The sequence below is a fragment of the Manis pentadactyla genome, chromosome 4, assembly GCF_030020395.1.
Source record: "Manis pentadactyla isolate mManPen7 chromosome 4, mManPen7.hap1, whole genome shotgun sequence".
NCBI lineage: Eukaryota > Metazoa > Chordata > Mammalia > Pholidota > Manidae > Manis > Manis pentadactyla.
The window spans coordinates 10,873,275-10,887,862 of NC_080022.1; the positions used below are offsets into that span (position 1 = coordinate 10,873,275).

Genomic DNA, 14,588 nt, shown 5'->3' on the forward strand with positions numbered 1-14,588 from the left:
CCTGGGGACGCACTGTGAGGCACTCACAGGCAGGGGGACCTGTTGGAGGGCGAAGTCCAGGGGAGGGACAGCGGTGCCCGGAGTGAACAGTGGAGAGTAGAAAGGAGGTCCTTAGATGGGTGCACAGGGAGGAGCCTGGCAAGTGGGTGGGGGGTGTTCCATCTACCTCGGGGGAAGGGAAAGATACTGGCCTCACCCCAAGCCCTGGAGGAGGGTGTGTGGCTCTCTAAGCCCGCATCTCCCTTTCACATCCTGATCCCTTCGTGGTGCCCGGAGGCTCCCACTTAGACGAGGCTGCCCCCCCCCGTGTGGCGGTGCCTCCAATGATTTCTCCCAGTCCCTCCGCAGGTGGGTCCTCATTCCTTCTGCGAGGCCGCCACCATGCGGCGATCAGGGCAATGACTGCTGCGGGGACCTCTCTCGCCGGGAGCACCCACCCTTTCACCCATTTGAGAAGTGTTCATTGTGCACCTACTATGTGTGTGGCACCAGCGTAGTTCTGTGTGGGATACTGAGGAATCTGAGACGTGGCAGTGAGGAGAGGACCTGGAATAGGCACAACATGGGTTTTGATTCTGGCTCCAAGATGTGCCAGTGTGACTGTAGTGAGTCTGGGCTGCCTGGTTTGCAGAGAGGCAGGCTTTGTGGGCTCAGGGATTCCCCCGCAGGACCATGCCTGTGGGGACCAGGGGCGGGCTGGAGGGTGCCGGGGGCGCACCGTTTCCTGCTCTATGTCCCCGCTGCTCTGTCACTGTCCCTTTGCATTCATACTCGGTGTATCTGAATGGTCTCATCTCTTGTCCTGTTCCCTCTGTCTCTCTGTTGATCTCTTTTCTATTCTTTGGGGCTCGCTGTCTCCTCCTGGGTCTCTCTCTGTCTCTGTCTCTGTGCCTCTGCCTCTTTCTCCCCTGTACCCACCTCTCTCCCCATCCCTGCTCTGTCTGTCTGTCTCTCCCCACTCCACCCCTTCCCCATCCATCTCTGTGCCTTTCCTGGTCCCCCACCCCATCCTGTTGTCTTCTTCTCTCTTCATCTCTTCCCACCTCTGCCCCACTTATTCCTGCCCCTCTGCTTTTGCCTCCTTTCCCCGCCCATCCCTCTCTCTGGCCACGTCTCCCCTCACAGCCTGTCCAAAGCCGCTGACCTGGACCATCACTGGGTGGCCAAGGCCTGGCTGAATGACATCGGCCTGTCCCAGTACTCCCAGGCCTTCCAAAACCACCTGGTCGATGGGCGAATGCTGAACTCCCTGATGAAGCGGGACCTGGAGAAGCACCTGAATGTGTCCAAGAAGTTCCACCAGGTCAGCATCCTGCTGGGGATCGAGCTCCTGTACCAAGTGAACTTCAGCAGGGAGGTGAGGACCAGGTGGCCGGGGGTGGTCGCTTCCACAGCCCTCCTTTCCCCTCTGGCATTCACTGTCTGTCCGTCCAACCAGCATGCATCCATCCATCCGTCCATGTGTCTATGCACAATCCATCTCTTCCTCTCTCCCTCCCTCCCTCCTTCCAACAACTGCTTACTGGGCGTGGACCAAGCCCTGTGCTCAATTCAGGGGAAATGTGGAACCCTCATCCTCCAAGAACTCACTGCTTATCAGGGAGAACCACAGAGAAGGTGGTGTCCACATTACCTTGGGAAGCTGTCCCAATGAGAGGTGCCCAGGATTCCCTTGGGGGAAACTTCCAGAGGGAACAGGGAGGGCTTCCCAGGGATATTGACAGCTAAACTGAGATTTGAAGGAGGAATTCTAGGGATCAATCAGTTGAAGGTATGAGGAGAAAAGCAACCCAGCAGAGGGAACAGCATAGGCAAAGGCCCAGAGGACAGATCCATGACAGTGGAAGAACTGAGAATCCTGTGTGGTTCCGGTGTTGGGTTTGGGGTGAGAAGCGTGAACAGGGATGCCACGAGGGAACCAGGGGACAGTAGGGGCATGTTGGTGTTTGGATCTGAGTGCCCCCTTGATTCTGAACTCTGCCACACCAGAGAGCACAGAGTATCTGCTTCAGCTCCCCTAGGACTCACTGGTGTATCCCCCAGTATTCCTCTGATGGAGGGGCCCTAAGTTGCTGGTCCTGCAGGGCTGGGTCCAATTGCTTACTTTCCTTGGAGTCAGAGCACAAGCAATTCAGGGTCAGGAGGAGAGGGACAGAAGACAAGGTCATTTCAACCCTTCATGACCTTCTCAAACACCTGCTGCAGGGCCTGAGCACAGGAAGGGATGGGGACACAGGCCCTGGCCCTGGGGAGCTCCACTCTGATGAAGAGGCACGAGCCCAGGAAGGTCATGTCAGTGAATTGTGGAAACAGACGTGGCAGGCTGGGAACTGGTCAGGGCATGCTGGGGGAACCCGTGGGCTGGGGCCTTGGCAAAGGGGCTGTGCCCCCACAGGCCCAGGAGCTCCTTTGTCTGGGAGGCAGTCCCCCAAGGAGGCTTGTGACAGGGGAGCAGGCTGACCCCTCTGCAGACCGCCATGGGTAAGGTTTCGTACCAGGCGATACTCGCTGCCCCTGGAGGCTGGGTGTAGTGGACCCTGGGGAGACTTGCCCAGGAAGATGAGGGCCCTCATGGAGGGGCCGCATTGTCGGGTGTCCCTCGGCAAACATGCACTGAGCAGCCCCTCTGTGTCGGGTGGATGGGAGGCTGGGATATATACACCAGGCAGCTGCTTGGTGTCTGCCAGGCCCTCCACCCTGGGAGCAGGCTTCTCCCCACTCCCCAGAAGGAAAGACCAAGCAATGGAGGGCCCGGCCGGAACTCCTTCCACCTGTTGGCTGGTGTCCGGGCCACCACCATGGACTCTCACTCCCGGGTGCTCCCTTGTCCCCACTGACCCACTGTCTCTCTCCCCACAAGGCCCTCCAGGAGCGCAGGGCGCGTTGCGAGACACAGAACACAGACCCTGTGGTCTGGACCAACCAGCGGGTGCTCAAGTGGGTGCGAGAGATTGACCTGAAGGTGAGGGGCCGTGGCAGGGCGAGTGGGTGCAGTCTGTGACCTCAGGCGTATGCCAAGCAGTGGGCACCTGTGTGTGAAGCGGTATCTGTTTTTGAGTGACCAGGGGTATCATTGCCCAAGTTGGCAAGAATAACCTGCCTCCTGTGAGAGGAGGGAGATACTACCTGCCCCCACCCTGCAGTGCATCCCCTTCATGATGCTTTTCTCATGGGGGTGGGGGTGCTGGGCCACCCTCACCCTCTTAAGCTAATGTGGGGTGGAATCCAGGTCCTCTTCTCACTCAAGTATCTGTGGGCTGCTTGCTAAGGACTGGGGATACATCAGCAACAAAATCATCCTGGCTGCTGCCTTCTTGGCCCTATAAGTTTTGGGGTGGGGTGCCCGTTGGTACTAAACTAACTGGTCCCCACGGGTCCAAGTCCTTGCTATTGCCCCCTCAGGCCAGGAGGGAGGTCCCCTCTGGCTAACCAGCCTCCTACCTGCCCTCAGGAGTACGCAGACAACCTGACCAATAGTGGCATCCATGGAGCTGTCCTAGTGCTGGAACCCACGTTCAATGCCGAGGCCATGGCCACCGCCCTGGGCATCCCCAGTGGGAAGCACATCCTCCGGAGACACCTGGCAGAGGAGATGAGCGCCATCTTCCACCCGGCCACGTGAGTGTGGGCTGCTGGCTACAGCTCAGGGGCTTTGGAAGCAGACGGTCCTGACTTCCCACCCTGGCCCTGGCACTTACTGTGTATCCCATTTCTTCCCTGCAACATAGTGGTCTCCTTTACAGAGCAGGAAACTGAGGCTCTGGGAAGCAAAGAGCTTTAGCCTAAAGGTCATGGTCTAGAAAGAGGCAGCAGAGGGGTCACGTCTTGAATAAAGCACGTGGTGAAATCCCCAAATCCCCTGGGCACTTAGAGAAGGGACAGTGAGCAGCACATGTGTAAGGAAAGGCCGTGTGAGTGTGGAGTGTGAACTGGGGAGGATTTCACTAGCCTGAGAGAATGAGGTGGCCATTGTAGGCAGGGATAACTGTGGGAACAAATTTTGGAGGCAGGGATGAGCATGTTAATGGTGTTTGTGGTTCAGGTAAGCAGACCGTGTCAGCCCACTCACCCCAGCCTCCTCATCTGAAACATGACCAGAGAATAAATACCTGGCTGGATAAACTAGACCCTCTCTCAGTGGATTCTGTCTTTAAAATAAGTGCAGTTAGGGTTAGATGAGCATTTATTGAGCACTTACGTGGACACTAATTTCATCCTCATGACGATGTCAAGAAATCAGTATCACTATCCCTACTTTATAGATGCGGAAACTTGTGCAAAGGGGCCGAGGTCGTGTCCAATGTCACACGCTAGTAAGTAGCAGAGCCCAGATTCATCCTTTATTCTATTAATATGGCGTATTACATTGATTGACATATGTTTGATTGACATATGATTGACATACATATGTTGAACCAACCTTGCATTCCAAGGGTAAATCCCACTTGGGCATGCTGTATAATACGTTTTATATGTCGCTGGATTAGATTAACTCGTATTTTGTTAAGGAGTTTTCATCTATATTTATGAGGGATATTGGCCTGTAGTTATCTTTTTTTGTGATATTTTTGTCTGGTTTTGGTATCAGAGTAATATACTGTCCTCACAGAATTAGTTGGGAAGTATTCTCTTCACTTATGTTTTTGGAAGAGTTTGTGAAAGACTGGTGTTCATTATTCTTCAAACATTTGGTAGAATTTGCCAGTGAGGCCAACTGGCACTGGAATTTTCTTTGTGGGAAGTTTTTTTTATTGCTAATTCAATCTCTTTACTCATAGGTCTATCCAGATTTTCAATTTTTTTCTTGAGTTGGTTTCAATAATTTATGTCTCTTAAGGAATTTGTCTTTTCTCATCTGTGTTAGCTAATTTGTTGGCATACAATTGATCATGTATTCATTTCCTTATAATCCCTCTTACTTCTGTAAAATTGGTAGTCATGTCCCTCTGTCATTCCTGGTTTTAGTAATTTGGGTCTTCACTCTTTAATTCTTGGTCTGTCTAGCTAAGGATTTGTCATTTTGTTGACAGAGCTCAGATTTGAATCCGAAGCTCTCTGAGTCAGTCCTGAGTGATGAACCCCCAAATGGCAAGGCCTCAGAAAGCAGCTGGGCCACACCCCCTGTTACGCAGGGGCAAAACAGGCCTGAGAGAAAATTATGCATCTGTAACAGAGTCCAGGCGTCCTAGACTTCCCTTCCCCCTTGGCCAGAGGATACCTAAGCCATTCTCAAACACACACACCCCTATAGCACAGTCATTGGTGCCCTTGTAAAATGCAGATTCCCCGGCACCTTCTGTTATACAGGACCAGCATTTGCTGGCAGAGCCCAAGAATCTACATTTTTAGCATTTTGAGATGATTCTTATGGAGACCAAGTTTTGACAAAAACCCTTTTACATGAGCCATGAATCAACAAGCTCAAGAGAAAGGCTTTTCTCAGGATTGTCCACCTCGCCTTCTGGAGCCACAAGACCTGTTACAGGTTTAAGAGACCTTCCGAGCCCTGAAGGAGCAGCACAAACATTAGGGGGCATTCGTGCGTCTGATTAAGCCCTTGATGACCCATGAGGGGACAGGTGTGTGTTAAGGCCTGTCCATGATCAGTGGTGAGCACTGGGGAAGGTTCTGGTGGTGCACAAATAGGGTGGGTTCTTATGTTGTTGGGAGAGGTCAGGGACTGCTTCAAGAATGAGAGGAAAGCAATCCTCCTGATAGCAGAATAAAGAACAGGGAAATGGGCTCGGTCCTCCTCATCTTACAGATGGGGAATTGGAGGCCGGTCAGCCAGGGAACTGAGCGGCAGTTCCAGCCCTGGGTCCCAAGCCTGCCTCCCTGTTTAAGCAAAACACCAGGGGAGATGGAGGTCCCCAGGCAGGGGAGAGAGGCTTGGGAAGGTCTGATGGGTTTATATTGGCCAAGATCTGTGAGCTTCACCCTGGGACCTCTCTGCAGTGGCTAGAATATGGAGTCAAATCCTGGCTCCATGGCTTTTTAGCTTGTTGAACATGATCAAGTGATGTCACCTCTGAACCTCAGTTTTCTCATCTGAGATATGGGAATAGGACTTATCCCTATGTCACAGCTTTGTCACAAAGATCTGGTGAGGCAAGCTGTATGCAGAATGCGTCATACATAGAAGCCCTCCAATACCTGATAGTTCATGCCTCCTGGCTTCATGGGAAGACAAGTATTTCAGAAGAGCCAACAGTTTCCTCTTGAATGGGTCACACGGCGTTCCCTTGCTGTCAGTTCGCTCCAGCTTTCTCATTAGCTTTCCGTGCAGAAAAGCAATTCCACTGTGAACTCAAGGAGACTTGACTCTGAAACAGAACAAGAAGCCTCTTGTGCCTCCCACCTCCTTGGCTGGCAGGCTTCCCAAGCCTGCATCTGACAGATCCAAGCAACAGACAAGGAGGAATATTCTCGGACTGCTTGGCAGGTCAAACAAAGGGTGGAGGGAAGGGACACATTGAGATTTCCAGGCACCCATGAGGTGATGTTTTGTAATATTCTGCATATTTTATAGTATTCTAACATAATAATTCCAACCTCAAACAGGTATTGGAATGTGAGCCCAGAGATGGGGCACAGGGGTGATTATTGCCCAGAGTGGTGGTCCTGTGTAATGAGGGGTCACAGCAGTGGCTTTGGGGGCTGAATTCTGGCTCCCCTGCCATCATCTGTGTGATTTTACGCAAGCAATTCACTTGCTCTCTCCTGGTCTCAGTTCCCTCTGCTTGAAATGGGGATAAAGAGCCTCGTGTGACACCAGTCACACAGTGGCAGCCATTTAATGCCCTCTCCAACCCCACCTCATTGGTCTCCACCAAATCCTGGCCTCATTAACCCTTGTTTGCCTGGGTGTGACTTAGTCCTAGGCCGGCAATGGGCAAAGGCTGATTTCCACCCCAAGACCTTCCTGCTGCTCCCCAGTGCCTTTCCAGTGCCCAGCGTGCCCTCTGTGTTGACTCAGGGACCCACTGAGATGCCCTAATTCTCCAGAATCTTTTCTCATCAAACTTATCTTTCCAGTGTTCCATTCCCTCCAGATCTGACAAAGTGGCTAGATATATTTAAGAAGCCATCTCGAGCCTTGAAAAACCTTCATCTTGCACTTGGCTTAGTCCCTGCAGAATTTATGACTTCATAGTTTTAATCCAAAGGAGTAACTGAGGGTGGGGCTTCAGCCCCTGTGGAAAAAACAAGAAGGGGCGATGTTCTGGCATAGCGGTGGCAGGGGCTGTCCGCATGCTCTGTCTGTACCACAGAGGCAGCCACTTTCCGTTCAGGGAATAGCTTGTTAAGACCAGAGCTGCTTACCAGGCCCCAATGCACAGATGAGGAAACTCGGGCCCAGCAAGGTAATCAGCCGGCACAAGGGCACAGTTACAAGATGGCTGAGCAGGGACTCCAACGAGATCCGCACCCCTTACAGCTGGTGTTGGTCACAGGAGAATATAATCATAACAAGTTTTCATGATATGCCACTTCTGGGTGCTTTATATGTATCATTTCATTTAATGCTTGCAATGACCTTTATGAGAGAAGTGCTTTTATTAAGCACACAACTGCTAAGGGGTCAAGCCAAGCCGCTGATGTGAAGCCCCTGGTCCTGCACTACTGCCCAGGGTGGGAAAACACAGTGTAGGTCTTGATCCTAGAGGCCCAAGCTCTAGTTCCATCCCTGTGTCTTGTGTTACCTTTGATGAGTCTCTGGACTTCCGTCTCTTCTTCAGTGAAAATAAGACAGTGGGCTCTGGGGGTCCCCCAGGCTCATTCCCCTGCTAGTGTTCTGTGAGTCAGGGGGATTTAATGCCCTTCCTGCAAAACAGCAAACAGCTGGCTGCGTGAATGTGAATTTTTGTGGCTTCTGCAATTAGAACTGCTTCTCCTCCAGACCCAGGAAATCTCATCTCTGGGTGGAGGAGAGAGAGGAGAGTGGTCATTAACAGAGACCTTATTTCCTGACCCACCACAGAACTCTTTCACGTGGACGCCCCCAACCCCCACGGATCTGAGGACATAGCTTGATTCTCTACCCAGTCAGCCAGTGTTGTCTCCTGCCTGCCATCTCTCCCCTTCCTTGACATTTCCCAACAAAATTTGCCCCAGAAAAAGCAGAAGCAGCTTAAAAGATGTTAGGAGGTTTATTTCTCTTAATGAGTCCACCTCCAGGATGGCCTGAGCTGAGGCTCACAGTTCCCGCAAACCAGTCTGGCTGCCTGTCAGCCATGGCCATTTCCTTTGTAGTATGTTTTCAATGTTAAAATGGATTATTATTATTATAGCCATTTATTTGGATGTCAGCAAAGCACCAAAGCACTTTTCAGCTAACCCAGGCAAGAACTTCATGAGGTTGGCTCTGTTATGATCCCCATTTTGCAGCAATAGAAACTAAGCTTTTAAGAAATGAAGTGACTTGCTCAAGGTCATACCAACAGTGAGCAGTAGAGCCGGGGCCCCTATGAAAACCCCTAGAAAGATTCTGGACATAAGTTTTTGGTTCTGTAAGGGTGCCTAGGAGGTCTAGGAGGCTCTCTGCTGTAGCCACAGCCACCCTGTAGACAAAGAAAAGAAGACTAGAGCCCAAGGGAGACAGTGATTTGCCCAAAATCTAAAAGAGAAAGAGGACAGGTTGAATGACCAAGTTCAGAACTGGGTCTGGACCAGAATTTTTGCAGCACTGATGTTCCAGCCTGGGAGTTGGCAAACCTTTTCTATAAAAGGTCAGTGATATCAAATATGTTAGTGCTTGGGAACCATATGGTCTGTGTCAAAAGTATATGACTCGGTCATTAATAGCAAGAAAGCAGCCTTAGAAAACTCGTAGACAAATGGGCGTGGCTGGGTTCCAATAAAACTTTTATTTACAAAATCAGTCAACTGGCTGGATTCAGCTCCCAAGCTGTAGTTTTCCAAATCCTATTCGAATGGAAGCCTTTGAAGTTTTACACAACGAAGAAAGTAAGCGGCCGGTACAAGCAGTAAGTCAGTGGGGAGACACAAATTTCAAGCGCCACGCGAGGGAAATTTTCCTGATGCTCACATCTAATTAGCTAAAATTTTGGGATTCTCCCATCAAGTCTTTGTTTTCCTGGTAAGGTTTGCAGTACACCAGAGAGTTAAGAGCAAGACTTTGGAGTCTCAGAAACTTGGGTTCCGATCTTAGCCCTGCTGCTTCCAGCTGTGTAATCCTCGGCAACTTGCTTAATCTCCCTGGGTCCCCTTTTCCTCATGCAAAATGCAGGGACGGCAGCCTTGACCTCTAGGCATGTTGTAAGAATTGAATTTATAAAGTGCTTAGCACAACAGGAACCCATAGGAGGTGTTCAGTAGATTGTAGCAGATACGGTCGCGTCACCAGTGTGAGTGTGCGTGTCTCTGGGTGGTAGCAATTGGCTGCTCCCCCTGCCCCCTGCTGATGTGAACTGCTGTCTCCCCCCCAGCTCCACAGGCATCCGGGAGGCTGAGCGTTTTGGAACCCCCCCAGGGAGGGCCTCCAGCATCACCCGGGCCGGGAAGGAGGAGAACAGTGCTGGTACCAAGTACAAGACTGGCCGGGTAAGTCTCACGGAGCTCACCTGTGAGTCCTGCAGCCTGGGAAAGGTGTTCTCAGCATCTGGGTTTCTGTTGCCCTCTCCAGCTCCTGTCTTAGCCTATGGAGGGAAACCGATGGGCCAGGTCCCAGCTGCAGCCGGGAGAGAGGCCTAGATTGCTGCACAAAGCCCCCACGAAGCTTAGAGTAGTACCTCGAAATGTAGGTCTCACCGGCCTGCATCACCTGGGTGTTTGCATAATGCAGATTCAGGGACCCACCTGGGCCTCCTGAAGCAAAGGGCCTCTGGGGTGAGAGGGAACCTAGCATGTGGCCAATCTGCCCAGAAAGCTCCAGTGCATCCCAAATTCTGAGAACCACTGACATGGATTTTGAACTCCAGGGACCTGACCAACAGCAGCACTGCTTTCAGTGCCTGAAAACACATGCAGGCTGGGTGTGTTCACACAGACTCAGCCAGACACAGATTCCTAAAGGGAAACGTGGACATACAGTTGACAGAGGTCTTCCATTCATTCAGCAGACATGTTCTGGGTACTAACTGCGTTCCAGGCACTATCCTAAGCATGGGGTATAAGCATGAATCAATTATCCCCTTACGCTTAGCACTCTCAGTCTAGAACATGCAGTCTCATTGGGGGTGATATCAACTGGGGAGCAAAAACCTTATTCTTTTTATGTACAAAGCACAGATATGCATATGGCACATAAACAGAAACACAGTATATCTATGACATCTCATGGTGGGAGTGTGATTAGGGGAAATGTCTATCTAAAGGCTCTTTTTTAAGGCAGGCAGTAATGAAAGAAAGGTTGAGAAACACTGGTCTGGCAAGAAAGGGAGTCAAGTAAATAAGTAATTACAAAGCACTATCATGACAACTGTAATAGATGTGTGTTCAAAATAAGAGATATTTATTGAGAATGTACTGTGTATGATAACAATAGCTATTCTCTGCCAGCACCTTGCTATGTGCTTTACAGATGGATTCTCTACTCTTTGCAACAACTCTTAGAAAAAGGAATTACAATATTTTATAGCTGGAGAAACACTGAGACTTAGAGAGGGCAAGTCACTTGCCCAAGGTCACACAGCTGGGATGTGGCAGAGCAGCTCCAAACCCCAGTTTGTGAGTTTCCAAAAGCCCACGTTCTCTCTGCCACACCAGGCGGTGCTAGAATGTTTCTTCTTGACTTGGGAATGCAGTCAGACCTCACGCCCATGCTCAGGCACTCTCACCTCTCCTCCCTTATACCCATTCTCCACTCTCCTACTGAGGAGGAAGATAGGAGACTTTGGCAAATAATCAGAAAGACTGGATTTGTCCTCAACCTTGGCAACCAACTGGTTCCTTCCAGTTGGGAGCACAAAGTTCTCTCCTAATTTCAACTCCCAAAATCCTTGAGCAGTAGAATGTTATTGCTAATCAGAGGAACACAGAGAGGTTAGGTAAGTTATTCAAGGTCACACAGCAATTAGAATTGGAGACTCCACATGTCCCAGATCTGAAAACATTCCATTTCTTTTTCTCTTCTTCCTGTCTTTGGTCTCATTCCTCCCTTCTCAGCTGCCCCTGGGGAAGATAGGAAGGGGCTTCAGCAGCAAAGACCCTGATTTCCATGATGACTATGGCTCTCTTCAAAATGAAGATTGTGGAGACGATGACCCCCAGGGCAGGCCAGAGCAGTGCCGCCTGGAAGGCTACAATGGCCTGGAGGTCACCAATGTGTAAGAGATTGCTGCTTCTCCAGACCCAGTACAGACACTCACGGAGGAAGAACAGCCAGATGCCATCGCTGCTGTACATAGCAACCTCAGGCTGAAGGTGCGCCTCTACTCTCGGGCATAATCCCATCACATTGCTGCATTTTCAGATGGGAGCAAAGGAACCAAGAGGCCCCAGCCTGCCTGTCTTTGGCAGCCCCTCTGCAGTACAGGCGCCGCCTCAAGTGACTGTCGGCTCCTGAGCAGTCCCAGAGGCTCCCAGAGCTTTGAGCTGAGCTGGCAAGGTGGAGGGAGGCCCACAGATCCCCAAACATGCTCCCAGGAAGGGCAGGTGGGCCTCTGGGCTGACACACAGAGACCAGGATGACAGAACTAGAGGCACACAAAGCCTGAGGCCGACCCAGCCCCACTTGGACCTGCCAGCCAGCCTGGTGGACGTCTTCGGCCCAGCATCCGTGCCCTCCCATGACGGAGGTTCCAGCTTAGGGCACTGATTGCTCTCTTGGGAGAATGCAACATGGGTAGGTCACTCCCGCCCACCCTAAAAGCCGTGTGTCACATGAGGTGGATGTGTGGAAGAGCTGTTTGCCCCCTCCTCCCAGGAGTGGCTACACAAGGTGGAGGCAGGTGAATGAGGGGTGCAGGGGTGGGACTTAACAGCAACATTTCCAGGAAATGCAGACATCCTGTCACCAGGATAAAGGATGTATGACGACAGGATCAGAGGTCTGTGACAGCAGGACCAAGGGTGAGTGGCTTTGGGAACGGGGAAGTGCTTGTCCTTGTTAACCCTATGAGCCTTCATTGTGATGTCTCTGTCGCCTGAAACATAGGCGTGCTCACAGTGCCCTAACTGAGGTGGCTCTTGCAAAGTCATTAAGGGGGTGGAGAGCGTCCCAGACCTTGCCCTGACCCTGCCACTGTTTTGCTGTGTGGCTTCTTCCCAGTGGCCTCCTGTCTCTGTGCCTCAGTGTCATCATCTGCAATACTTCCAGTTCCCTCCCGGGGACATTGGGGGGATTAACACTTGCTAATGTCTGTAACACACTTTGCAACCTCCCAGGAGACAGGTGGGAAGTCATGGTATGGGGAGGAGGATGTCTAATTTCCTTGCAACACAGAACGGACATTGAACTGGTGCTCTCTGGCTCTGTTTTGGATGGAGCGATGAGAAAAGGGGGTCAAAGAATTGACCTCTCCCCACTAGAGAAAGATGAAATGCATCGAAGCTCTGCTTGCACTTCGATTATCAAAGCGAATGATTCGTTGGAACCACCATGCTCAATTCCACTGAAGCCATTTGCATGGAGAGTCAATGGGAGGTTTGAATTTCTGAGACTCAAAGCAGCTGTCAACCTCTGCAAGCCGTCAAAGCACATGCTCTTGAACCCGGTGAATTGTTTCCCCTAAAGGGAAAAGCATAAACTGAGGCCAGATGAACTTGAGGATTACTCTGCCCCAGAGAAAGACCATTCTCTCCAACTTTGACATAAGCACAGCCTTTCTTTCCAGCAGAGACCAACTGCCCAGCTGGTGGGCAGGTGTATGGTCCCCCTTCATCTGAATGTTTGGCCTCCTGGGGACACAAGTCTGATTCCAGGGCCTGAGGGGTGACGCTCTGGTACCTGAGTTGGCTTTGCTGAGGTTCAAAACCCCGTATCTTTACGACATTCAGCCACACACAGGGGCCTGAAGCTGTAGAGCCTACAGCCCAGGGAGGGGAATAAAACCTCCCGGTAACCTGATGCCTCAGGTCACTCCCTAGCAGCACCCAGACTGGGCAACCCAGGACCCCAGCGACTGCCTCTAGGCAAGCAGCGAACCAGGCAGGCTGCTATTCCTGCAGGGTGAGTGGGAATGTCAGGAGGGTGCCCGAACGCTGGCCTGATCATTTGAAACCAGTGTTCACCCGAGTTGTCAGAAATGAAGCTTGCGTTGTTCCCTGATTCTATTCCATTGAGGATGCGATGGGCAAGTGGGCAATTGGGGGATCACTGGCATTGCCCGAAACATTTGCAGCATTAGGCCCACGGGGCTGGGGCAATGTGGGCTTGGTCCTTAAAGGCTGACATGGCATCTGAACCTGGAAACATATGAATGTGCTTTTTTTGAGAGGTGTTGTCACCTGTGCCCATGGGTGCTGGCCCTTAGAAAGAGGTAGTTGGTACCAGAGTTTGGGAAGAACCAGGGTAGGCAGAGCCACCCCCATATTTCTCCTAGAAGCTGGGGGCCAGAACCACCAGAAGGCACCTTCCCGTGAGCTCTTAGCTTTCTGATCCCAGACACCTCTGAAAGGCCCCTTTGCTGTCAGCTGAGCAGAATGTTTCTCCCAGGAATCCATCTGTCAGCGTCACAGTCCTCAGACCCCAGGCTGCAGGAGGCAGGGGGAAGCCACATGAAAACCTGGACCTGGTGAAGCCGAGGAGAAGGGGTCTGTACACAGCCCAGCCAGCACAGAGGGGCCTCAGAGCAGTGCCTCCAAATCCCAAGCTAATGAACAGGTTGGGTCTGGCAGAATGGGAAGATTTGACAAGATGTGACTTCAGTGCTTACTGCGGGGGCACCCAGATCCCTCTACTGCTCCAAACCCAGCTCCCCCCTTCCCCTGCCACACCACACGTTCTGCGCCCCATCACTTCCATGCTTCAACAGGCTCCTGGTAGTTGAGTGGTGAGGAAAAGGAACCCCATGGGAAATGGCAGCTTCTGAAGCTAACACTGCCCCCAGCGGCGGGCTGGCGAGGAGGATTTCCTAAGCCCTAACACACAGGGGAGGTTGCGGCTGCAAAGCAAACGAGTTGTCCACGAGCAAAGATGATGTGGCTGACCTTTAGTGGCTGGTCACGGCCCCGAATGTCTTCTCAAGAGTGAATTTTAACACTGTAACAATAAATACTACTGCACAGTGCTGTATTGATCTGTAGCCTTTTTCCATGTGTGTTGTCATTTAATTTTCCCTGCAGAGGAGAAATTAATAACCCGTTTTACAGATGGAGAGACTGGGGTTGAAAAGGTGGAGGGGCCTGTCCAACTCCGTAAAGCTGAGAAGTCACATGGCAGGGACTTGAACCCAGCCATCCGCCTCCAAACCCCAGGCTCACCACCTGCACACCTCCAGCCCCACCCTACCTTCCAGCAGGGGCATACCTTACGGGGCAGCATCACTCAGAGTTGCAGTTCAGGGGCTCTCTGTCCTGCTGGCAAAGTCTGGGACCTGCTCTGCCTGTCAGGGCTCGGCCTTCTGTCCTGGGACCCCACTGTCAGGAGGGGAACATCTGACAAGTCCCCTCCCTGCGTGTCATTT

The 14,588-nt window shown here is 51.7% G+C and overlaps 1 protein-coding gene across 5 annotated transcripts in view; it reads left to right on the forward strand.

Moving 5' to 3' along the window:
• KAZN (kazrin, periplakin interacting protein) overlaps positions 1-14,207 on the forward strand; it is a 1,067,116-nt gene extending 1,052,909 nt beyond the window's left edge. For 4 of the 5 annotated variants that reach the window (XM_057499760.1, XM_036914289.2, XM_036914291.2 and 1 more), the window contains 5 exons: positions 1,126-1,357; positions 2,861-2,962; positions 3,452-3,618; positions 9,450-9,564; positions 11,128-14,207. In XM_057499760.1, the coding sequence (XP_057355743.1) occupies positions 1,126-1,357; positions 2,861-2,962; positions 3,452-3,618; positions 9,450-9,564; positions 11,128-11,292 (781 nt within the window). In that variant the 3' untranslated portion in view covers positions 11,293-14,207. The remainder of the gene's footprint in view (positions 1-1,125; positions 1,358-2,860; positions 2,963-3,451; positions 3,619-9,449; positions 9,565-11,127) is intronic. The other variant, XM_036914290.2, reaches the window with a different exon arrangement.
• Positions 14,208-14,588: the final 381 nt, after the last annotated feature.